This window comes from Vulpes lagopus, chromosome 8, assembly GCF_018345385.1.
Source record: "Vulpes lagopus strain Blue_001 chromosome 8, ASM1834538v1, whole genome shotgun sequence".
Lineage (NCBI taxonomy): Eukaryota > Metazoa > Chordata > Mammalia > Carnivora > Canidae > Vulpes > Vulpes lagopus.
In genome coordinates this window covers 21,682,729-21,708,163 of record NC_054831.1, presented here as the reverse complement: position 1 = coordinate 21,708,163, position 25,435 = coordinate 21,682,729, and the positions used below count along the sequence as shown (strand labels likewise).

Sequence of the window (25,435 nt, the reverse complement as noted above, 5' to 3'; positions counted from 1 at the left end):
GAAGGCATAAAACATTTAAAAATATTTTAATTTGTAATACTATTGGCAAACACTGAAGTCATTTTAAATTATAGCTACTAAATTAGCTTTATAAATAATTGTCCCATTGTATTTTGTCAGTGTTAATTCAGATATGTTTTCAGTCACATCACAGTAAAAAAACTTAAATACTATTATTCTTCCTTATTCTAGTAAGAAAATGTCCTGTTTTCTTTAAGGTTATCGTGCCTTCACTGAAGCCAGTGATGGTAGTCTATGTCTTGCTATGGAATATGGAGGTGAAAAGTCTCTAAATGACTTAATAGAAGAACGAAATAAAGACAGCCAAGATCCTTTTCCAGCAGCCATAATTTTAAAAGTTGCTTTGAACATGGCAAGAGGGTTAAAGGTAACTGCCATTATATTTTAAATGGTTTTTGTGGAACATGAAAGAACTACTTTACATACCTAATTACAGGGTGGAATTTTTTTCCCCCCTGAAAGAGGTAGTTGCCCCAAGTTAGAGTCAATAGATTCTTTCATATTGCGGAGGGCACTATTTCCTTATCTTGTTCAGCAAGGTATTTTTTGAGGCCTTTACGTTGCCTGAAATAACCCAAGTCAAGTAGTTTTGTTTAATAGAGATCATATGTTAGATTTAGTTAAAAGGATTAATCAATTTAACACAAATTTAGTAATTATCCCTGGGGGTATAGCCTAATCCTGTATTGATAAACAAGCCTCTTAAAGATTGCTTTATGAGATGTTAAGTTTTGGATATCAATATATATAGATCAACTGAAAAAAAAAAAAAAGAACCTCTCCATGTTTTTCAGATAAATTATTGTGCCTTTGAATAGATACAGTGTTAAGGAAGGAAAAGAATTATTTTTCATACGTACCCAAACAGAAGTAATGATGGCTCTAGAACACTGTTGGATGACTCAAAAGTGGATCATATATTGAAACTGATATCAAAGTCTCATGTTAAATTGAATTATGAAATGTGAAACTGTATAAAAGCAATATTTCTAAATATGTATGTAGAAAAACTAATTGTAAATGGGTAGGCTAAGCTAAATTAATAATTGAATGATTTAATAAATAATGACTTTAAATGTATATAGTGAAAATAATAAATTTCACTAAAAAATGCTTGAGCATACTCAATTTATGATCAGCAACATTTAAATTAAGCAGTGTGTTCCAAAGTATATACTGAAAATTGTCTCCACTCATTTCAAGCCCAGCTCACAGAGTAGATGCTCAAATGCTAATGCATGAACAAACAGTTTTGCAGGATTATTTTTGATTATGGATGAATATTGTTACTAAGAGCTAATATGTAAAATAAAATATAGTCTTAGATGACATTTCTCTTTCCTCTTTTGCTTGTGACTTACATGTAGCCCCTACTCATCTGTCGTTCTGCAACATCTTGACAGTATGGGAAATGTGTGCCTCATTGTGAAGATTCCAACTTTATTTGTTTATTTTTTAAAGATTTTATTTATGTATTTATGAGAGACACAGAGAGAGAGAGTCAGAGACATAGGCAGAGGGAGAAGCAGGCTCCCTACGGGGAGCCCAATGTGGGACTCCATCCCGGGACTCCAGGATCATGTCCTGAGCCAAAGGCAGATGCTTAACCGCTGAGCCACCCAGCCATCCCATGAAGATTCCAAATTTATTTCTAAATTTACTAGCCTCGAGTAAAATTGTGATACATTTTTAAAGCTGCAGTATCCTCCTTTTGCTATAAAATATGAGATGGGTTGGAAAATAAAAAGTTAGCTTATCTGTAAATAGATACTGATTTCCAAAGACTCTTTTATGTCTGGTCAGTGTGGCAGACCAAAGTAACATGGTATGTTCCCTTGTCTGACTTCAAATAATCTGGAATGGTGGACAAATAAAATCCTGCATGCAGTTCAGGAAGGGAGTTCAAGTTGGTTTTGTTTGAAGGTTATCATATCTTTTTATTAATTTATGTATTTGCTCATATGTGTTAAATTTTCCACTATTCTAGTATCTACACCAAGAAAAGAAACTGCTTCATGGAGACATAAAGTCTTCAAATGTTGTAATTAAAGGTGATTTTGAAACAATTAAAATCTGTGATGTAGGAGTCTCTCTGCCACTCGATGAAAATATGACTGGTAAGTAGTATTCGAATTTTTAAAACTTTATGCAGTTTTTATTTTTTTTTATTTTTTATTTTTATTTTTTTATTATTATTATTATTATTTTCTTTAATTAACTTTTATTGGTGTTTAATTTACCAACATACAGAAAAACACCCAGTGCTCATCCCGTCAAGTGTCCACCTCAGTGCCCGTCACCCATTCCCCTCCAACACCCGCCCTCCTCCCCTTCCACCACCCCTAGTTCGTTTCCCCGAGTTAGGAGTCTTTATGTTCTGTCTCCCTTCCTGATATTTCCCAACATTTCTTTTCCCTTCCTTTATATTCCCTTTCACTATTATTCATATTCCCCAAATGAATGAGAACATACACTGTTTGTCCTTCTCCGATTGACTTATTTCACTCAGCATAATACCCTCCAGTTCCATCCACGTTGAAGCAAATGGTGGGTATTTGTCGTTTCTAATTGCTGAGTAATATTCCATTGTATACATAAACCACATCTTCTTTATCCATTCATCTTTCGATGGACACCGAGGCTCCTTCCACAGTTTGGCTATTGTGGCCATTGCTGATAGAAACATCGGGGTGCAGGTGTCCCGACGTTTCATTGCATCTGAATCTTTGGGGTAAATCCCCAACAGTGCAATTGCTGGGTCGTAGGGCAGGTCTATTTTTAACTCTTTGAGGAACCTCCACACAGTTTTCCAGAGTGGCTGCACCAGTTCACATTCCCACCAACAGTGTAAGAGGGTTCCCTTTTCTCCGCATCCTCTCCAACATTTGTTGTTTCCTGCCTTGTTAATTTTCCCCATTCTCACGGGTGTGAGGTGGTATCTCATTGTGGTTTTGATTTGTATTTCCCTGATGGCAAGTGATGCAGAGCATTTTCTCATGTGCATGTTGGCCATGTCCATGTCTTCCTCTGTGAGATTTCTCTTCATGTCTTTTGCCCATTTCATGATTGGATTGTTTGTTTCTTTGGTGTTGAGTTTAATAAGTTCTTTATAGATTTTGGAAACTAGCCCTTTATCTGATATGTCATTTGCAAATATCTTCTCCCATTCTGTAGGTTGTCTTTTAGTTTTGTTGACTGTATCCTTTGCTGCGCAAAAGCTTCTTATCTTGATGAAGTCCCAATAGTTCATTTTTGCTTTTGTTTCTTTTGCCTTCGTGGATGTATCTTGCAAGAAGTTACTGTGGCCAAGTTCAAAAAGGGTGTTGCCTGTGTTCTCCTCTAGGATTTTGATGGAATCTTGTCTCACATTTAGATCTCTCATCCATTTTGAGTTTATCTTTGTGTATGGTGAAAGAGAGTGGTCCAGTTTCATTCTTCTGCATGTGGATGTCCAATTTTCCCAGCACCATTTATTGAAGAGACTGTCTTTCTTCCAATGGATAGTCTTTCCTCCTTTATCGAATATTAGATGGCCGTACATTTCAGGGTCCACTTCTGGGTTCTCTATTCTGTTCCATTGATCTATGTGTCTGTTTTTGTGCCAGTACCACACTGTCTTGATGACCACAGCTTTGTAATACAACCTGAAATCTGGCATTGTGATGCCCCCAGCTAAGGTTTTCTTTTTTAAAATTCCCCTGGCTATTCGGGGTCTTTTCTGATTCCACACAAATCTTAAAATAATTTGTTCTAACTCTCTGAAGAAAGTCCATGGTATTTTGATAGGGATTGCATTAAACGTATAAATTGCCCTGGGTAACATTGACATTTTTACAATATTAATTCTGCCAATCCATGAGCATGGAATATTTTTCCATCTCTTTGTGTCTTCCTCAATTTCTTTCAGAAGTGTTCTATAGTTTTTAGGGTATAGATCTTTTACCTCTTTGGTTAGGTTTATTCCTAGGTATCTTATGCTTTTGGGTGCAATTGTAAATGGGATTGACTCCTTAATTTCTCTTTCTTCAGTCTCATTGTTAGTGTATAGAAATGCCATTGATTTCTGGGCATTGATTTTGTATCCTGCCACGCTACCAAATTGCTGTATGAGTTCTAGCAATCTGGGGGTGGAGGCTTTTGGGTTTTCTATGTAGAGTATCATGTCATCGGCGAAGAGGGAGAGTTTGACTTCTTCTTTGCCAATTTGAATGCCTTTAATGTCTTTTTGTTGTCTGATTGCTGAGGCGAGGACTTCCAGAACTATGTTGAACAGCAGTGGTGAGAGTGGACATCCCTGTCTTGTTCCTGATCTTAGGGGAAAGGCTCCCAGTGCTTCCCCATTGAGAATGATATTTGCTGTGGGCTTTTCGTAGATGGCTTTTAAGATGTCGAGGAAAGTTCCCTCTATCCCCACACTCTGAAGGGTTTTGATCAGGAATGGATGCTGTATTTTGTCAAATGCTTTCTCTGCATCTAATGAGAGTATCATATGGTTCTTGGTTTTTCTCTTGCTGATATGATGAATCACATTGATGGTTTTACGAGTGTTGAACCAGCCTTGTGTCCCAGGGATAAATCCTACTTGGTCATGGTGAATAATTTTCTTAATGTGTTGTTGGATCCTATTGGCTAGTATCTTGTTGAGAATTTTTGCATCCATGTTCATCAGGGATATTGGTCTGTAATTCTCCTTTTTGGTGGGGTCTTTGTCTGGTTTCGGAATTAAGGTGATGCTGGCCTCATAGAACGAATTTGGAAGTACTCCATCTCTTTCTATCTTTCCAAACAGCTTTAGTAGAATAGGTATGATTTCTTCTTTAAACGTTTGATAGAATTCCCCTGGGAAGCCATCTGGCCCTGGACTCTTGTGTCTTGGGAGGTTTTTGATGACTGCTTCAATTTCCTCCCTGGTTATTGGCCTGTTCAGGTTTTCTATTTCTTCCTGCTCCAGTTTTGGTAGTTTGTGGCTTTCCAGGAATGCGTCCATTTCTTCTAGATTTCCTAATTTATTGGCGTACAGCTGTTCATAATATGTTTTTAAAATCGTTTGTATTTCCTTGGTGTTGGTAGTGATGTCCCCTTTCTCATTCATGATTTTATTAATTTGAGTCTTCTCTCTCTTCTTTTTAATAAGGTTGGCTAATGGTTTATCTATCTTATTAATTCTTTCAAAGAACCAACTCCTGGTTCTGTTGATCTGTTCCACAGTTCTTTTGGTCTCGATATCATTGAGTTCTGCTCGAATTTTAATTAACTCTCTTCTTCTGCTGGGGGTGGGGTCTATTTGTTGCTTTTTCTCTAGTTCCTTTATGTGTAAGGTGAGCTTTTGAATTTGAGATCTTTCCAGTTTTTGAATGTATGCTTGTATTGCGATGTATTTCCCCCTCAGGACTGCTTTTGCTGCATCCCAAAGATTTTGAACGGTTGTATCTTCATTTTCATTAGTTTCCATGAATCTTTTTAATTCTTCCTTAATTTCCTGGTTGACCTTTTCATCTTTTAGCAGGATGGTCCTTAACCTCCACGTGTTTGTGGTCCTTCCATATTTCTTGTTGTGATTAAGTTCTAATTTCAAGGCATTATGGTCTGAGAATATACAGGGGACTATCCCGATCTTTTGGTATCGGTTCAGACCCGATTTGTGGCCCAGTATGTGGTCTATTCTGGAGAAAGTTCCATGTGCACTTGAGAAGAATGTGTATTCAGTTGAGTTTGGATGTAAAGTTCTGTAGATATCTGTGAAATCCATCTGGTCCAGTGTATCATTTAAAGCTCTCGTTTCTTTGGAGATGTTGTGCTTAGAAGACCTATCCAGGGTAGAAAGAGCTAGATTGAAGTCACCAAGTATAAGTGTATTATTATCAAGGTATTTCTTGAGTTTGGTTATTAATTGGTTTAAATATTTGGCAGCTCCCACATTCGGGGCATATATATTGAGGAGTGTTAAGTTCTCTTGTTGGATAGATCCTTTGAGTATGAGATAGTGTCCCTCTTCATCTCTCACTATAGTCTTCGGGGTAAATTTTAATTTATCTGATATAAGGATGGCAACCCCTGCTTTCTTTTGAGGACCATTTGAATGGTAAATGGTTCTCCAACCTTTTATTTTCAGGTTGTAGGTGTCCTTCTGTCTAAAATGAGTCTCTTGTAGACAGCAAATAGATGGGTCCTGCTTTTTTATCCAGTCTGAAACCCTGCGCCTTTTGATGGGGTCATTAAGCCCGTTCACATTCAGAGTTACTATTGATAGATATGAGTTTAGTGTCATCATATCTATTCAGTCCTTGTTTTTGTGGATTGTTCCACTGAACTTCTTCTTAAAGGGGAATTTTAAGAGTCCCCCTTAAAATTTCTTGCAGAGCTGGTTTGGAGGTTACATATTCTTTCAATTCCTGCCTGTCTTGGAAGCTCTTTATCTCTCCTTCCATTTTGAATGAAAGCCTTGCGGGATAAAGTATTCTTGGTTGCATGTTCTTTTCATTTAGGACCCTGAATATATCCTGCCAGCCCTTTCTGGCCTGCCAGGTCTCTGTGGAGAGGTCTGCTGTTACCCTAATATTCCTCCCCATAAAAGTCAGGGACTTTTTTTCTCTTGCTGCTTTAAGGATCTTCTCCTTATCTTTGGAATTTGCAAGCTTCACTATTAAGTGTCGAGGTGTTGAACGGTTTTTGTTGATTTTAGGGGGGGATCTCTCTATTTCCTGGATCTGAATGCCTGTTTCCCTTCCCAGATTCGGAAAGTTTTCAGCTAGGATTTGTTCAAATACATATTCTGGCCCTCTGTCCCTTTCCGCGCCCTCGGGAACCCCAATTAAACGTAGGTTTTTCTTCCTCAGGCTATCATTTATTTCCCTTAATCTATCCTCATGGTCTTTTAATTGCCTGTCTCTTTTTTCCTCAGTTTCCCTCTTTGCCATCAACTTGTCTTCTATGTCACTCACTCGTTCTTCCACCTCGTCAAGCCTCGTCGTTAGGACTTCTAGCTTGGATTGCATCTCATTTAATTGATTTTTAATTTCTGCCTGATTAGATCTAAATTCTGCAGTCATGAAGTCTCTTGAGTCCTTTATGGTTTTTTCTAGAGCCACCAGTAGCTGTAAAATAGTGCTTCTGAATTGGCTTTCTGACATTGAATTGTAATCCATATTTTGTAACTCTGTGGGAGAGTGGGCTGTTTCTGATTCTTTTTTTTGAGGGGTTTTCCTTCTAGTCATTTTGTTCAGTGCAGAGTGGCCAAAAACAAGTTGTATTGGGAAAAGGAGAAAAAGAGAGAGAAGGAAAGATAAGAGAAAAAGAAAAAAGAGAAAGAAGAAAAAAATAGGGGAAAAAGAGAAGAAAAAGAAAGAAAAAGAAAGAAAGGAGAAAAAAGAAAAAAGGGGGGGTGGGGGAAGCAATCAGAAATCAAGAAGAAAGAGAGAAAAAAAAAAAGCACAAAACAAAACAAAAAAAACAAAAACAAAAACAAAAACAAAAAAACAAAAAACAAAAAAAAACCACGGGGGAGTATCTTCCGATTCTGTGTAGTTTAAGTCCCTTGATTTCCCTTGGAACTGGTCCGTCTCGTTGGTCTTCTGGGGGAGGGGCCTGCTGTGCTGATTCTCAGGTGTTAGCACTTGGGGGAGCTGCTCTGCCCCCCTGGTGCAGGGCTCGGTGGGGGTTGTTCACCCCGTGAGGCCCCGGGAGGAAGCCACAGTGGCGGGGGCAGCTCTGGGACCCTGGAGTCAGCCCCCGCAGTAGCTCCGGGGCTCTCCTTCTGCAGGGCCTGGGGGCTCCGGGGCGGGGCCGCTGATCTGCTCAGTTCCAGGCAGGAGCGTCCTTGCTGTCCTGGGCCCTCCCGGCCTCTGCCTGTCCCGGGGGAGGCCGGATCCTGGGCTGTGTCCCGGCGCCCTGTGCTCCGGGGCCTGCGCTGTTGGATTCACTCCCCCCCCGCAGCCCCCTCCGCGGAGCCGCCGCCCGAGCCCCTCCGAGCTGCTCCGGGTCCCGCCGAGCGCTGCAGCCCTTAGGGAGCTCGGCGCATCTCCCGGGGCGCAGTTCCTCTGTTACTGTCCCAGGGAGCCCGAGGGCGTCCCCGCCTTTCTGGGGATCCTGCTCCAATTCCCGGGGAGCCCCTTTCCGCGGGGAAGGTCGGTGCAGCTCCTGCTCCTCCGGGACGGGGCTCTCCTGTCCTGGGGACACTCGCCCCGGCCTCAGCCCGGCTCCTCGCGGGGCCCCTCCCCCTTGGAGGCCTTTTGTTTCTTTATTTCTTTTTCCCCGTCTTCCTACCTTGATAGAAGCGCGAACTCTTCTCACTGTAGCGTTCCAGCTGGTCTCTCTTTAAATCTCAGGCCGAATTCGTAGGTTTTCAGGATGATTGGATGGTTTTCTAGGTAATTTGCTGAGGACAGGTGACCTGGAGACCCTACTCCTCCGCCATCTTGCCCCTCCCCCCCTTTATGCAGTTTTTAAAATTTCTATTTTTTTCATATTTAAATAAGTAATAAGTTTTCTTCAAAAATCAAAACCTATATATAAAAAGTATATAGTAAACAATATCTCTCCTGTCTGTCTTCCACTAAGCCTCTAGCCCCCTCACTTGCCATACCTATAATATAAATTATTGTGTTTTTATTAATATCTACCTTAACTGATGACAACTTTAGTAATGGTTTCTAACCTGGATTGGGATTTTTGTGTGGTAAAAGATCTAGGAATGGAAAACAAAGTTTTAATGACGTCTTATAAAGGAATTCATTTAGTATGGTGTAGTCGACAAGACTGGGCAAACTGGTAGAAGACAAAACCGGGGTAGAAGTAGGAGAGCAGGATGGTAATAAAAGCCGATCTGCTGCTCTTTGCTCCTTGGCCTGCACCAACTAACTCTTCTTCTCTCTCTGATAAAAATACTGACATCCTCAGGGAAATTTGAAATCTTGGTGAGAACCAAGAGCCAGTCTTGTAAAGAAAGCCTCTGCTTTCAACATTTTATTTAATAAATAACATTTACATTTGCTTCTTTATATGAATATAAGGTAAATGGAACATTAGTGAATGCTGTTTGGAACTTTTAATTTTTTTATTTTAAAGATTTTATTCATTTATTCATGAGAGAGAGAGAGAGAGAGAGAGAGAGAGGCAGAGACACAGGCAGAGAAGGCAGGCCCCATGCAAGGAGCCTGACATGGGACTCGGGACTCGATCCCAGGACTCCAGGATCACACCCTGGGCTGAAGGCAGGCTCCAAACTGCTGAGCCACCCAGGGATCCCCTATTTAGGATTTTTAATTTCTGGCTAAAGTAAAAGTCTATGAATTAAGTCAAAGGAAAAAGCCAAGAAAAATAAAGTGACTTTATAGAGATGTCTATAATCATTCATAAAGATAAGATTATTATGAGTCTTTAGGCTATATAACTGCTACAAATTTGAAGCTTTTGAAAATAAAAGGAGAAGTTGTGAAACAAAATTAAGATTTTTTTTAAGCATAATTTTCTCAATCTTTAATAGATGAAATAGACACAACTAAGAGAAGATCTGAGTAGATAATAAGTCAATCTTTATATATCCAAGTATTTATTAAAATTGAACATATATTAAGTTATAAGAGAAGACCTCAGATTACAAAAAATGGAAATAGTCTAATTGTTGACATTCATTATCCTCGGTGCTATAAATCCAGATATTAGTGACATCATTGGAAACAAAGACATTCACATTTTTTAGGAATTCAAAATATTTGTAAATAATTCTTAGCTGAAATCAAATTCCACCAATACAATATTTAGAAAATATGAGAATGTCACAAATCAAACCTATTTGATATGGTCAGTATTACACAGAAGAAAACATTTTCATTATTTAGCCCTGTGAAATTAAGTTTGAGTATTCGGCTCTCATCAGAAAAAAATGAAGGCTTAAAAATAGAAAGCAGAAGTGAATGAATTAAAAAGCCCATAAATTCTGCATTAGCCCAATGTGATCTATTTTATTTTAGAAATGTCAAAGTTCATAGTTTATAAACACATAAAACAGTTTATAAACATATGAACAGTTTATCCCTGATACATGTTCAAACTTAGCCAGGAAAATTCATGAAAGAATGAGGAGTAGGAATTTTCCTCAGAAGATGTTAAATATTATAAAACCACAGTAATTAAAGCAGTGATACGCATGACAAAATAGGCAGAAAAATATAAGGAAGTCAGGTATTCCCCAATATATCGAAATTGCGGTATGATAAAAGTGACATTTTGGTATTAGAGGTAGTTGAATTGATAAATGATGATGTCTGGACATTTTACAAAAAATAAAGCTGTTTTCCTTCCATCTTCGTAGATTAAAGATGTAAAAAAAAAAAGTAGTGGAAAAAAATTGTAGGTCAATATTTCCATAATATTGGGCACAAAAGCTAGAAACGATTAAAAAAAAAAAGCCATGACTGCTGAAAAATTCTTTGAAAAATTTCTCTATGCTACTATGAGAAATAGGATAGCTTACATGTACTCTCACAGGCTAAGTAGAAGTTGAGATTGGTGTATCATTCAAGTTAGGATAAGTTTTGCTGTGGTGGCAAAAAACTTCAGTGACCTCAAACCAAGGTTTATTCAAGTCACAGGTCCATATGGCTATGTTCCATGCCATTCTCATTTTAGGACATAAGCTGCTGGACCATCCACTATATGGAATATTGCCATTGTTGTATGTTTGGAAGGTAAAAAAGGCTCTAGATCTGGTCACTACAGTAGCTACTAACCACATATGGCTACTTAATTTTTTTTAATTTAAAAAATTCATTTCCTTAGCCACTCCAGCCAGCCATTTTTCAGGTGTTCAGTAGCTATGTATGGTTAGTGGCTACCACACTGGACAACACAGATATAGAACATTCTATTGTCACAGAAAGTTCTGTTGGGAAGTACTGCTCTAGAAAGTCTTGTACGAACGAACACAGTGCTTGAGATTAGAAATAACACAAGTCACTTCTTTCACAACTCACTGACCTGAACTAGGCAGATGGCTCCATCCAAACTTGACAGGCCAGAAAGTGCAATCCTTCTGTGTGTTTTGAAGGAAGAGAAGATGAACTAATTGATGAACAGCACTGGTAACTACTACAGTGGACAATTTGGAAATATGTATTTTTTAAAAAATGAACAAAACCCTTTCAAAATGCCCTTTGATCCTATAATTAATTCCCAGGAACATATTCCAAAAAATAATCGGGCAGTGTAGGCATTTTTTTATAATAACCTGATACATTAATTTCTACAAAACCAAAGAGATGTATGCTTATAGAAGAAACAGCATTGAGACAGAAGAATCAAAACCCATGTAGCTTTGAAAATGAAGCAGTAACAAAAACATGACAATCCTGATAAAAATACTACAACATGAAATTTTCGCCGGCACCCAGCATCAGTCCATCTTGTGTGGCTGTAAACCCTGCGTTTGTGCTTCCCTGGGGGCATTTATTTTCAATAGATACTTTTTTTTTTTTTAAGATTTTATTTATTTATTCACGACAGACACAGAGAGAAAGAGAGAGACAGAGACACAGGCAGAGGGAGAAGCAGGCTCCATGCAGGGAGCCCGACGTGGGATTCGATCCCGATCCCGAGTCTCCAGGATCAGGCCCTGGGCCAAAGGTGGTGCCAAACTGCTGAGCCACCTGCGCTCCCCAGCGTAGTAGTTCTTAAAAGCTACCAAACAAGCCATGCATTAGAAGGCATTTCTCTTCTCTTGGGCTAATGTTTTCTCTTTATGAGGAAGTTTATTCCTGATCACTTAAAAATAACAGGCACTGGGGAAAAAAAAAATTAATCTCTTTATATTTAATTGTGTATGCACTAAATTTGTCACAAAAATACACCTTGTAGCAGAACAGTCTGTGAAACTAGGTGAATGCCCATCAATAAAGGATGGTTTAATTTGTTGGAGCCCCACACAATAGAATATCATTAAAATTATATAGGTGTATATTTGTAGGAATGGTATATCCAAATATATGGAGTTAAATGAACACATCATAAAAGAACACTTAAATATGTACATATTAAGAAACATTTGGAAAAAATACACCTAAATCTTTAAAACGTATTTTTAACTTTTGTGTTTTAATAGGTGACACATTCACATTTTACAACTATAATATATATATAAGATGTTCTCTGATAAGCCTGATTTTATCAGTGGTACTCTCTAGATTGATTGATTGATTGAACAGATATTTTTAGTACTGAATAGTCAGGCTCTATGCTTGGTACTAAGAATATAGAGGAAAATGGGATAGATACAGTCTGTCTTAAAAATTTCTATATGTATTTTTTTTAAAGATTTTATTTATTTATTCATGAGAGAGAGAGAGAGAGAGAAGGCACAGACACAGGCAGAGGGAGAAGCGGGCTCCGTGCAGGGAGCCCGACGTGGGACTCGATCCCTGGTCTCCAGGATCAGGCCCTGGACCCAAGGCGGCGCTAAACCGCTGAGCCACCCGGGCTGCCCTATATGTATTTTTTAATGACTATAGCATCTAGACATTAATTAAACAACATAATATTATGTTAGTTTCAGGTGTATAACAAAAGTGATTTGACAAGTCTGTACATTATGCTGTGTTCACCACAAGTATAACTACCCCTGTCTCCATACAATACCGTTACAATACAATATAGTAAATACAATACATTTACTATATTCCCTATGTTGTGCCATTCATCCCTATGACTTACTCTTTGTATAACTGGAAACCTGTACCTCCCACTCCCCTTTACCCATCCCTCCAACCCCCTCACCTCTGGCAACCGTCAGTTCTCTGAATTTATAGGTATATTTCTGCTTTTTTGTATGTTCATTTGTTTTGTTTTATCAATTCCATATATAAGTGAAATTATATGTATTTGTCTTTCCTGGACTTAATTTACTTAACACAGTATTCTCTAGGTCCATCCATACTGTCAGAAATAGTAAGATCTCATTCTTTTTTATGGCTCAGTAATATTCCATGGTGTGTGTGTGTATGTGTGTGTGTACATGTACATGTATATGTGTATATATACTGCATCCTTATTTACTCATTTATTGACAGACACTTGGGTTGCTTCCATATCTTGGCTATTGTAAACAATGCTACAGTAACCAGAAGGGTGCATATTTCTTTTTGAATTCTTGTTTTTGTTTTCTTTGGGTAAACAACAGTAGTGGGATTAGTGGTCATAAGGAAATTGTTTTTAATTTTTTCAGGAACCTCCATACTCTCTTCCACAGTACCTGCACCAATTTGCATTCCCACCAGCAGTACCTTAGGAGTTCCTTTTCTCTACATCCTCACCAACACTTACTATTTCTTATCTGTTTGATACCAGCTATTCTGACTGGTGTGAGGTGGTATCTCATTGTGATTTTGATTTGCAGTTTTCCCATTATTAGTTATGTTGAGCATCTTTTCATGTGCCTGTTGGCCATCTGTGTGTCTTTGGAGATAGGTCTATTCAGATCTTCTGGCCATTTTTTTTTAAGTCAATAGTTTGGTTTTTTTATGTTGAGTTTTATGAATCTTTATATATTTTGTATACTCACCCCTTATTCGATATGTCATTTGTAAATATCTTCTCCCATTCAGTAGGTTGCCTTTTTGTTTTGTTGATGGTTTCCTTTATTGTACAAAAGTGTTTTGTCTTGGTGTAGGCCCATTAGTTTATTTTTGCTTTTGTTTCCCTGGCCTGAGGAGACATATCTAGAAAAATGTTGCTAAGGCCAGTGTCTAAGATATTACTGCCTATGTGTTCTTTTAGTAGTTGTATGATTTCAGGTCTCACAGTTAGGTCTTCAAGCCATTTTGAGTTTATTTTTATGTAGTATAAGAAAGTGGTCCAAAAAAAAAAAAAAAAAAAGTGGTCCAGTGTCATTCTTTTGCATGTAGCTGTCCAGGTTTCCTAACACCATTGATTGATTGCCTTCTTTGTCATAGATTGACCATATAAGCATGGGTTTCTTTCTGGGCTCTGTTCTGTTCCTTTATGTGTCCGTTTGTCTGCTAGTGCCAGTACCATACTGTTTTACTAGAGCTTTGTAGTATATCTTGAAATCTGTAATTGTGATAACTTCAGCTTTGTTTTTCTTGCTTAGGATTGCTTTGGCTATTTGAGGTCTTTTGTTGTTCCACACAAATTTTACTATTATTTGTTCTAGTTTTGTGAAAATGCTGTTGGTGTTTTGATAGGGATTGCATTGAATCTGTAGATTGCTTTGGATAGTATAGACATTTTAACAATATTCCTTCAATCCATGAGCATGGAATATTTTTTCATTTGTGTCATCTTTGATTTCTTTTATCATTGTTTTATAGTTTTCATAGTACAGGTATTTCACCTCTTTGGTTAAGGTTGTTCCTGGCTATTTTACTTTTTTTTTTAATTTTTTAGATTTTATTTATTTGAGAGAGAGATTGCACACTAGCAGAGGTGGGAGGGGCAGAGGGGGAAACAGACTCCCCACTGAGCAGGGAGGCTGACTCAGGGCTCCATCCCAGGACCCTAGGATCATGATGACCTGAGCTGAAGGCAGACGCTTTACTGACCAAGCCACCCAGGCCACCCCGTTTTATATACTCTTTGATTCAATTATAAATGGAATTGTTTTCTTAATTTCTCTTTCAGCTACTTTGTTATTAGCATATAGAGATACTGTGGGACCCAGGAAATTTAACAAAAGTCCCCTACCCCTGGGACAAGCAGAGCAGGACTGATTCCATTTTGTGCTACACTTGCCACCTCCTGTATGACCCCCACATAACCTGCTTATTGCTTAAGGCGCTGCCCCACCCTAGTCAAACCACTGGGCACACCCTAATTGGAAATCGGCTCATAACAATGTAACCCTGCTTGGTGCCTGCCAAAGCTGCTCTCTCTCCAATTCTGACCAAAGTAATAGGCCAGCTCAAATGGATACTGTAGGGTAAGATGTAATTCAATCAGCCACCTGCTTGTGGACCAACATGACTGTGCAACTTTCTGTGTATCCCATTGGCCACTGGCCCCTATAAAGTTGCTAAGCCTCTTAGTTTCAGGGTCCAAGTCCCTGCTCCGCTGTGTCGGGTACACTTGGACCCAGGCTCGAGCTTGTAATAAACCCTCGTGTGATTGCATAGGTGTCGGCTCCTTGGCGGTTTCTCGGATTCGCGATCTTGGGCACAACAATACAACAGATTTCTGTATATTTTATCTCCTGTAACTTTACTGTATTCATTATTACTTCTAATAGTTTTCTGGTGGGGTCTTTAGGGGTATAGTGTCATGTCATCTGCACTTTACTTCTTCCTTGCTGATTTGGATACCTTTTATTTCTTTTTCTTGATTACTACGGCTAGGACTTCCAGTATTATGTTGAATAAAAGTAGCACAGAAGGACATTCTTATTTGTTCCTGGTCTTAGGGGAAAAGCTCTCAGTTCTTCATTACTGAGATTGATGTTAGCAAGTGGGTTTTTCATGTATGGCCTCCATTGTAGCTTTGAAGTATACTCCCTCCAAATCCACTTTGTTTTGTGAGTTTTCATCATGAACAGATGTCAAGTTTTGTCAAATGCTTTTTCTACATCTATTGAGATGATCATATGATTTTTATCCTTTATTTTGTTAACGTGGTGTATCACACTGATGGATTTGTCCATCTTAAACCATCTTTGCATCCCCAGAATAAAATCTACTTGATTGTGGTGAATGATCCTTTTAATGTACTATTGTATGCAGTTTGCTAATACATTGTTGAGGATTTTTACTTAATGCTCATCAGGGATATCGGCTGGTAGTTTTATTGATTGTGTCTCTGTAAGGTTTTGGTATCAGGGTAATGCTGACCTCATAGAATATATTTGGAAGCTCTCCTTCCTCTTCTGTTTTTTCAGTTCTTACCCTTTTAGGGTTCATATCCAGGATTGAAAGCTGCTCTTGAATGATTCATACTAAAGTATAATGACTATTTTGATAAAAGGGATTATGTAAACATGAGAGCATCACTTAACACACCCTAGATATTGAGAAAGGCCTCCCTAAATAATGTTTCGGGTAAAAATTGAAGGATGAGGAGAAGCTCCAGTTTAATTATTTTTCAATTTGATACAGTGTTCATGAGATATAAGGTAATGTCTGCTTAAGCTCTTTGAAGGTAGCAAAGGACAATAAAATATCAATTGTTTCTGTATTGACAAAAAGGAATGAGTGACCTATCAATATATGATCACGCCCAACTTTTGTCAGAACAACCCATCTTCACAGAGAAGCAGTCTTAATCAGTAACATATGAGGGGGAACCACTTCCATTATGTTTAAATTCTAATCTCACACTTGGACAAATATAAGCAGACATATAGGAAATGCACTTGGCTAGCATCTCCAATTGGAGCTCATAGATTAGATCCAGAGTTCTAAAAAGCTACTTGGCCTGGTGCATTTCTGTAGGAATTTGACTGACTTAGAGGGAGGTGTGCCTCCTTATCACCACAGAATCACTGCTGTTAAAACCATGTCTATACTCTTACCTTGTACATTTCATTAGGTGCCTCTTAAATTCAAATGGGATGGGGCAAAGCCTTCAGGGAGCTTTTACTGGACATGACTGCTTTCCAAACTCTACTTTCCTAAAGCAGATTTGAGTAAGAAGGCTGTCATAGAGACAGCTTTTGTTCTTGCTCCCCAGTGCTGGGTACTCCCCTAGTTTGGCATCTTTGTTCTCTGTTTTCATAGTGTACGGTACTTACTAGGGCTATCCCCCACCCTTAGTGTTAATGTTTGTCTACTGGCTCCTTCCTGACTGCTGGATTCTCATATTTCCTTCTCTTTCCTGCCTTTTGTTCTTTAAATGTTAGTTTCTTTGTTTTTTTCCTTTCCCTGTACATTTCTTGAGGCCCTCAAGGCAGAGCTTTCCTTTAGTTCTGAAGAGAAGCTTCTTTCATTAAACATGCTCCCTAGTTTTTTCCTATGTATTGTTTGAAAACAAATTATATCAATTCACTTTGTTTTCATACTAACCTTAGGGAGAAATGAAAGTTATAGCATCAAATACTGAAAACTTCCATTTTTAGTTAATATATCTACTTTTGCCTTGTAAAATGTTCAAGAGCTTGAGATTATTGTACTCTTAGCAGAAGTAAAGGTTTTATTTTTATTTACTTATTTATTTTTAAAGATCTTATTTATTTATTCATGAGAGACACAGAAAAAGGCAGAGGCAGAGGGAGGAGCAGGTTCCCTGCAAGGAGGCTGATGTGGGATTCAATCTCAGGGATCATGACCTGAGCCAAAGGCAAGACATTCAACCACTGAAGCCACCCAAGTACCCCAGAAGTAAAGGTTTTCAATCTGAAAAGAAAAATGTATAAGAATGTGGAAGAAATAATAGCATATCTTGGACCACAATGGAATTAAGTTAGAAAACAACAGTAGGATAATCTAGGTAAACCCCAAGTATTTAGAAATTCAATAACACAGATTCAGATAACCTAGCATCAAGGAAAATGAAAAGGGAAATTGGAAAATATTTTTAATTGAATAAAAGATAAAATACAGCCTATCAAAATGTGTGAGATACAGACCTAGATGTTTTCACTGTTCATTTCTATCAGACATCCAAGGAAGAAATGATACTGATTTTATACAGTTTTTTCAGAAAAGGAGTAAAGATCACTACCCAATTTGTTCTGAGGCCAGCATAACTCCAGTATCAAAACCTGAGAAATAATGAAAAAAGAACTTCAAGAAACCTCTCTCACAAACATAGATGCAAAAATCCATAACAAAATACTAGCAAATGAATCTTAAACAATATATAAAAAGGGTAGTACATCTGACTGGCTAGGGTGTATCCCAGGAAAGAAAAGTTATTTTAATGTTCAGAAGTCAACAGAATTTACAATATTAATGGATGAGAGAAATACATGGTCATCTCAATAGATGATGGAAGTGTTGACAAAATCCAACTTCCATTCATAGTTAAAAAAACAAATAACCCCTCTTGCTATCTAGACACAGAACAGAACTTAGCCTCAGAAAATGTATACAGAGAACTTTGAGGCAACCCCACAACCAAGAGAACAAGGCCAGTTTGCTTGCTCTTGCCAGTGTTACATTGTTCTACAGTCCCACCATTGACGTAAGGCAAGAGACATCAAGATTGGAAAGGAAATAAAATTGTTCATATTTGTAGTTGATCTGAGTGTTTAGGTAGAATATCTGGAGGAATCTATAAAACTACTAGAATTAATAAGTGAAGTTAGCTATTATATTTCTATATGTTAGCAGGACATCATTGGAAAATGAAAATTTTTTAAATTTTAATTACAAGTACCACAAAGCATAAAATATTTAAAAGTAATTCTAATAAGTCTAAGACCTCTGAGAAAATTAAATAAGATGTAAAGAAATGGAGTAATCATGATTGGGGATCGGCAGACTCATGTTAACAGGTTAATTCTTCCCAAATTGATGTAGAGATTCAACACAATCCCAGCCAAAATTCTAAAAATTGTTTGTAATGTAAGTGACAATGTGAGTGGGCCTCTTACACCTGGAGCCAATGTGTGATTTGACCCCTTCCCTTTCCTCTGATTTAGCAATTACAGAAGGAAAGAAATGGTGCTTCTCTGAGCCTAATGGCAGCATAGTTTCAAAAATGAAGAGACTGAAGCCCAGAGATTGAGTGATCTGCTCGAGGTCACATAGCTCACAAATGTCTTTGAGCCCAGGCAGGGCAGTCTGGCTCCAGTCTGTGCTCTTGACATCCACAGTCTGTATTCCTTCCTCTTTTCTTTCGTTTTTTGTTTTTTGAGAGGGAAAGAGGGGCCGGGGGGGGGGGGGGGGCATAGGGAGAGAATCTCAAGCCAACTCCCCCCTGAGCAGGGAGCCCAACGTGGAGCTCCATCCCAGGACCCTGAGATTACAACCTGCGCTGAAGTCCAAGAGTCCGATGCTTAACCGACTGAGCCACCCGGGCACCCCAGTTCCCGCCACCTTCTAAGAGAAGTGCTGTTTCTCTATACTCTTGCCAACTGGCCAGCTTCCTGAATATTTAATAGTTGGATAAGGAAAAAAATAATTCTTAGTAATGACGTTGAGTGCATTTTCATGTTTATTGCCTACCTTTATTAACCTTTACACTACCTGTTAAATCGTTTGCCCATTTTCTAGTGCTTGCCCTAATGACCATCTTACTTGTGTTTTACTTGTCTCAGTGACTGATCCTGAGGCCTGTTACATTGGCACCGAGCCTTGGAAACCCAAGGAAGCTTTGGAAGAGAATGGCATTATTACTGACAAGGCAGACATATTTGCCTTTGGCCTGACTCTGTGGGAAATGATGACTTTGTCTATTCCACACATTAATCTTCCAGATGATGATGATGATGAAGGTATCACTCCATATTTTTAACATAAACCGAACTAAAGATTAGCTGATAAAATTATATTTCATCTTTCTATTGTTAAAATTTGAGGAAGTTTTTCAATCTATGGCATGAGATATGGATTATATTTATACTGACTAATTTGGTGCAATCTCTGTTTAATCTCCTACAAATGAGATGTAGGTTAATTGACAATAATAGGGAGATAAATTGAGAAGACCCTGCAGAGCAAAAAGTTGCTTTAAAAACTCTCCTCACCTAAGGAAAGGATTGGAAAGCTATCCTACAGTATACTGTATAGACATAGAGGGGAGGGGTTCATGACCTATAAACCATGATAATAGCTAATCTCCACCACGGCTGGGTATTGAAGAGACCACCTATATATGATGAAAAGCATCCTGGTTGATGAGTTGTTTCAGGAGGGTGAGTTTGAGCAGTTGCTAAGCTTTTCCATGACTTAGTTATTTTGTTTGTTTCAACTCCTTCACAAACAGATAAAACTTTTGATGAAAGCGACTTTGATGATGAAGCATACTATGCAGCTTTGGGGACGAGGCCACCTGTTAATATGGAAGAACTGGATGAAACGTACCAGAAAGTAATTGAACTTTTCTCTGTATGCACTAACGAAGATCCTAAAGATCGTCCTTCTGCCGCACACATCGTGGAAGCTTTGGAAATAGATGTCCAGTGATCCCCGCGTATTCATGACTACTGCCTTTACGTGTGGCTCATGTATAGAACTGTTCTGTTTACTCTAATACACTATAGAGTTACTATGATAAGCTGTAATTATTAGACTTTTTGGAAGTGACCCACTTTAGGACTACAGCGCCTAGTTAACATTTAAACAGTTGTATTTGTTAATATGCTTCTGATGATAAGCATTTGAGATTATAGGTTTTCTATTAAGTTCAGGAAACTAGCTACTTATGTGTTTGAACGTTTATATATATATATATATATATATATATATATATATATATATATATATATAAAACACTAGCAGTAATACAATGCTATAAACTATGCCTAACATTAATTTGGATCGAGTGACCATCACTTTTACTGTTTCTCAAATATTATTTTAATGGATCTATTGAAATTAGCACTTTGTGCCGTACAAAAAGAAGTCTACGTTTGCTTATCTTTTAAGCCATTTAACTTTTTCCTGGCCTTTTTTGGCTGATGTGCTTATTATTAAATATGGTCACCAGAAGGTGAGAGAATATGGCTCACAAGACTAGCTTCCTGGGTATTTAGATGTTTCTGGTTAAGGCTTATCTTGCTCTCTCCATTCTCCCCAGGTCTTTGGCTTTCACTTTATTAGATGTATTTTCTGTTTTGAAATATTTTTATTTAGTAATCTATATCTTAAGCATTTTGTAGTTCTGGCATAAAAATAAAATCCTAGTAGGATGATATATAGAATAAAGGAGACTTCAGTTACCAGAAGGTGTCTTGTATTTTATTAATTTGAGAGTCACCATTAAATGTATTGAATGAATGTGAGTTTCTTTTTTTTTTTTTATTTATGATAGTCACAGAGAGAGAGAGAGAGAGAGAGAGAGGCAGAGACACAGGCAGAGGGAGAAGCAAGCTCCATGCACCGGGAGCCTGACGTGGGATTCGATCCCGGGTCTCCAGGATCGCACCCTGGGCCAAAGGCAGGCGCCAAACCGCTGCGCCACCCAGGGATCCCTGTGAATGAGTTTCTTAACGGCCTATAAGACAAGGGTGATTTCTGTGTGCCACAGCTGCCTCAGCATTTGTTTTTTAAGGTCTGTTATTTAGGGTGGGGGTGGGCAGAGGGAGAGGGAATCTCCAGCAGAGCAGGGAGCCCGATGCAGGCTCCTGGGGCTTGATCCCAGGATCCTGAGATCATGACCTGAGATGAAATCAAGAGTTGGATGCTTAACCAACTGAGCCATGAGGCTCCCCCCACTCCCCGAGCATTTTTATTTTTTATTTTATTTTTTAAAATATTTTATTTATTCATGAGAGACAGAGAGAGAGAGAGAGAGAAAGAGAGAGATTGACAGAGACAGGCAGAGGGAGAAGCAGGCTCCATGCAGGGAGTGATGTGGGACTCGATCCCAGGATTCCAGGATCACATCCTGGACCGAAGGCAGGGCTAAATCGCTGAGGCACCCAGGCATCCCCCGAGCATTTTTAATTATGTTTGTGACTTGAGGTGATAATACCTGGACTTGACTGTAGAAAGTTTTAAAAATTACTGGCTCTTCGGGAAGCTTGGAAAGATGAGGAACCATTATATGCTGAGCTTTAAACAATTCTAGAATTCACCGGAGGTTCCTTTTAGAATGAGATTGTATCAAGCAATAGTACTTTATGGGTGTATCTTCTATCAGCATACCAGTAAAGTGACAAAGTAAATTGAAAGCTGACTCGTAGGAAAATCTTACATACAATTTTGCACGTTGACGTTAGTTACCCTCACATGAGTTTTATATGATCTCATCAGGTCTGCCAAGGTGACAAAGCAGTGTGTCTCTTGGCCCATTCTCTCCTGAATTGCATTCTTTTTAATACACAATCCAATAATTTTTTTTTTTCCTTGAGAAGTTTCCAGTTGCTATAGCTGGAATATCTAAATGGGAACAAACTAATGCCCAAGAACTAGGTCAACGAATTCATGGCACTTGTTATGGCAGACATTGTAAAATGTTCCCGGCATGCTTTCCCCGTGTCTGGATAGGGCCTTGTTCTCAACACGAAGTTGCAGACTATCTGCAACTAAACTCCAAGGAAGTTTTTTATCCTTGTTCTGGAACTTGCTCTTTAAGTCTCACATGTTACCTTCTTTTTGGCCACTTGCCTCATTCTCAGAACAGTAATGTGATTAGGTGGAGGATACAGCAGGAATAATCTTTTTGCTGAAGTAATCATAACTGACAAATCCAAACAGGTTTAGCCAAGTAGCTTTCTCACCTCCCAGAAAATCTCCCTTTGCTATCAGTATCAGGGTAAGGCCTCGAAGAGCTTGTTTGCGCCTCTAGAAAATGGAGATCAGTAGTTGCTCAAGGAACATGGATTATTGCCTCCTACTTCCTATTTAATCCACTATTTGTAGATTAAGATTGAAGAGATTTTTCTCAAAGATTTACTTATTTGAGAGAATCCTCAAGCTGACTCTGCTGAGCACGGAGCCTGATGCAGGGCTTGATCTCACAACCCTGAGAACACAATCTGAGCTGAAACCAAGAAATGCTTAACTGACTAAGCCACCCAGGCGACCCCTAGAAGAGATCTTTAAATAAATAATTATATATAAATGCTTGAGAGATGCAGCTAGAGTTGTGCTCTATACAGTCTTAAATGCTATTAAAATCCTGAAAAGTTGGCAAGCGAGGAATATAGGAAAAACAAAATAGAAGAAATGAGCATAAATTTAAAAACAAAATCTACCACAGAAAACAAATTTATAATAGGCTTTGCCAAGGTTGTGTTTGAAAATACAAATAAAATTCATAAGCCTAATAAGCCTTAACAAGAGTCATCTAGAGTCAAAAAAGCTATCATGAATGAAAAAGGAGACCGGTGCATAGCCTACAGATACCCAATCTCATTCATGAACAGTATTAGTGAACCAATACCAGTAACATAAAAACTTCAAGGCCAAATTGAGATTATTTCAGGAAGACCAGGTTGACTGAATGTAATCACGCAATGAAGAAAATCTAATAATTTCCAAAGAAGAAAAATTTTGAAAAATTCCAGTTAGGGGATCCCTGGGTGGCTCAGCGGTTTAGCACCTGCCTTTGGCCCAGGGCACGATCCTGGAGTCCCAGGATCGAGTCCCACGTTGGGCTCCCCGCATGGCGCTTGCTTCTCCCTCCTCCTGTGTGTGTGTCTCTGCCTCTCTCTCTTTCTATGTCTATCATGAATAAATAAATCTTTAAAAAATATATATTAAAAAAAAAGAAGAAAATCCAGTTAAAGATGTTTGAAAGCTTCTTCGAGAATAAAAACAAAAGCCTCCAAGAAACTTCGGAGCAGAGGAGGAACTTCCCTAACATAAGTAAGGGTATCCACATCTAACAAGCTATAAATAACATTTTATAGTTGCTATGGATAGAAAGTTTATGTCTTCCTAAAATTCACGCTGAAGCCTAATCAATCCCTGATGTGATGGTATCTGGAGGGGGGGGGCACCTGTGGGAGGTGATTAGGTCATGAAGGAGAGCCCTTCAGATTGGGCTTAGTGTCCCTGATGGAGATATGTTCTCCACCCTCTGAGGATGCAGCAAGAAGGCTGCAGGGCAAACAGTGGGCTCTCACCGGGTCCCAGATCCGCCAGCGCCTTGGTCTTAGACTTACCAACCCCGAGAACTGAGAAAATAAATTGTTGTGTAAGCCACCCAGTATTTTTGTTACAGCAGCCTAAGACAACAGTGAAATGTTGAAAGCTTTTCCTATGAAAAATGAAATGAGATATTAATTCAAAACTGAGCATCCAAAAGAATCTACCTATGAACCTTTCGAATTAAATCAGTTTAGAAAGGTTGCTGAATGCAGGTCAAATATAGAAAAGTCAGTTTTATTATCAGCAAATGAAACATTAACTATTTCCAGTGGGGTCAAAGTATCAAATGCTTAAGAATAAATCCAAACAAAGTATGTAAGAACTCCATGCCAAACACCCCAAATTAGTGAGAAACTAGATAAATGGGGAAAGACACCATGTGCCCATGTGCACAGAAAAAGACATAAAATGGCTTTTACTATCAATCCTTGCCAAATTGGCCTATAAATCTGATGCAATTCCAGCAAAATCCCAACAGATATTTTTTGAATTGGTGATGTCTTTTTGAGGATCTTAAACTGAATTGTAAACTGTACACACAAATGCAAAGGACCAAGAATAGACCCAATACTCCTGTAGGAAAAAAAGGTAGGGATATTTATAATACACAACAGGAATATAACACAATGTGGTACTGGCATGAGGAGAACCTGCAAGGCTAGTGGGTTGGACATACACTGGACACAATCTATGAACAAAGGCAGCAAATCAATAATAAAAAATAGATAAAAGGGCAAGAGAGTCGAGTAGTCACAACCCAAAATGCTCACCAGTAGTATAAAATATGGTACATTCCTATAATGGAATATACAGCGATGAAAATGGAACCAGTTCCAATAGATGGAATAACATGGATGCATCTTGACACTATACTCAATTTATATCAAGTTCAAAAACAGACTATAATTTTAGACATCAAAAGGTAGTTTGGGGCACTTGGGTGGCTCAGGTGGTTAAGTGTCTGCCTTCAGCTCAGGTCATGATCCCGGGGTCCTGGGATGGAGCCTCAGTGTCTTACTCCCTGTGGCAGGATCTGCTTCTCTCTCTCCCTCTGCCTGTGCCTGTCCCCTCCCTGCTGGTACTCTCTCTCTGTAATTTTTTTTTAAAAGATAGTTATATTTGAGGAAAATGATGATTGAAGAGAACAATGAGGAAGACATCTGAGGAGCTGGCAGTGTTTTTTTTTTTTTTTTTTTAACCTGGGTAGTAATTATGAAGATGTTTGATAACTGAGATGTACATTTTTTAAAGTTTATGTACATTTTTAAAAATAAACTTTAAAAAATTTTTTAGATTTACAGAAAAATTGCAACACAGAGAGTTCCCACATATCCCACACCTAGGTTCCCCTATTATCAACATTTTATATTGGTATATTTGTCACAATTAACAAACCAACAAACCAATATTGATATATTAACTAAAATATACTGTTCGGATATATCTAGTTTTCACCCAACGTCCTCTTCTGATCCAGGATTACATTACATTTAGCTGTCATGTCTCCTTGGCTATAATAATATTTCAGACTTTCCTGGGTTTTTTTGTTTTTGTAAGATTTTTTTTTTTTTTTAGAGCAGTTTTAAGTTCATAGCAAAATCAGGATGAAGCAGAGATTTCCCATATACTCCCTTCCCCCTCACATGCACAGCCTCCCCTACCATCAACACCCCCTATCAACATGGGACATTTGTTGCAACTGAACCACCCTGAAAAAT

General features: G+C 38.4%; 1 protein-coding gene across 5 annotated transcripts in view; it reads left to right on the top strand.

Moving 5' to 3' along the window:
- Nucleotides 1–20,839, top strand: part of PBK (PDZ binding kinase) — a 35,752-nt gene extending 14,913 nt beyond the window's left edge. For all 5 annotated transcript variants that reach the window (XM_041767239.1, XM_041767242.1, XM_041767240.1 and 2 more), the window contains 4 exons: nucleotides 219–388; nucleotides 2,009–2,138; nucleotides 19,217–19,393; nucleotides 19,885–20,839. In XM_041767239.1, coding sequence (XP_041623173.1) covers nucleotides 219–388; nucleotides 2,009–2,138; nucleotides 19,217–19,393; nucleotides 19,885–20,084 — 677 coding nt within the window. In that variant the 3' untranslated portion in view covers nucleotides 20,085–20,839. The remainder of the gene's footprint in view (nucleotides 1–218; nucleotides 389–2,008; nucleotides 2,139–19,216; nucleotides 19,394–19,884) is intronic.
- Nucleotides 20,840–25,435: the final 4,596 nt, after the last annotated feature.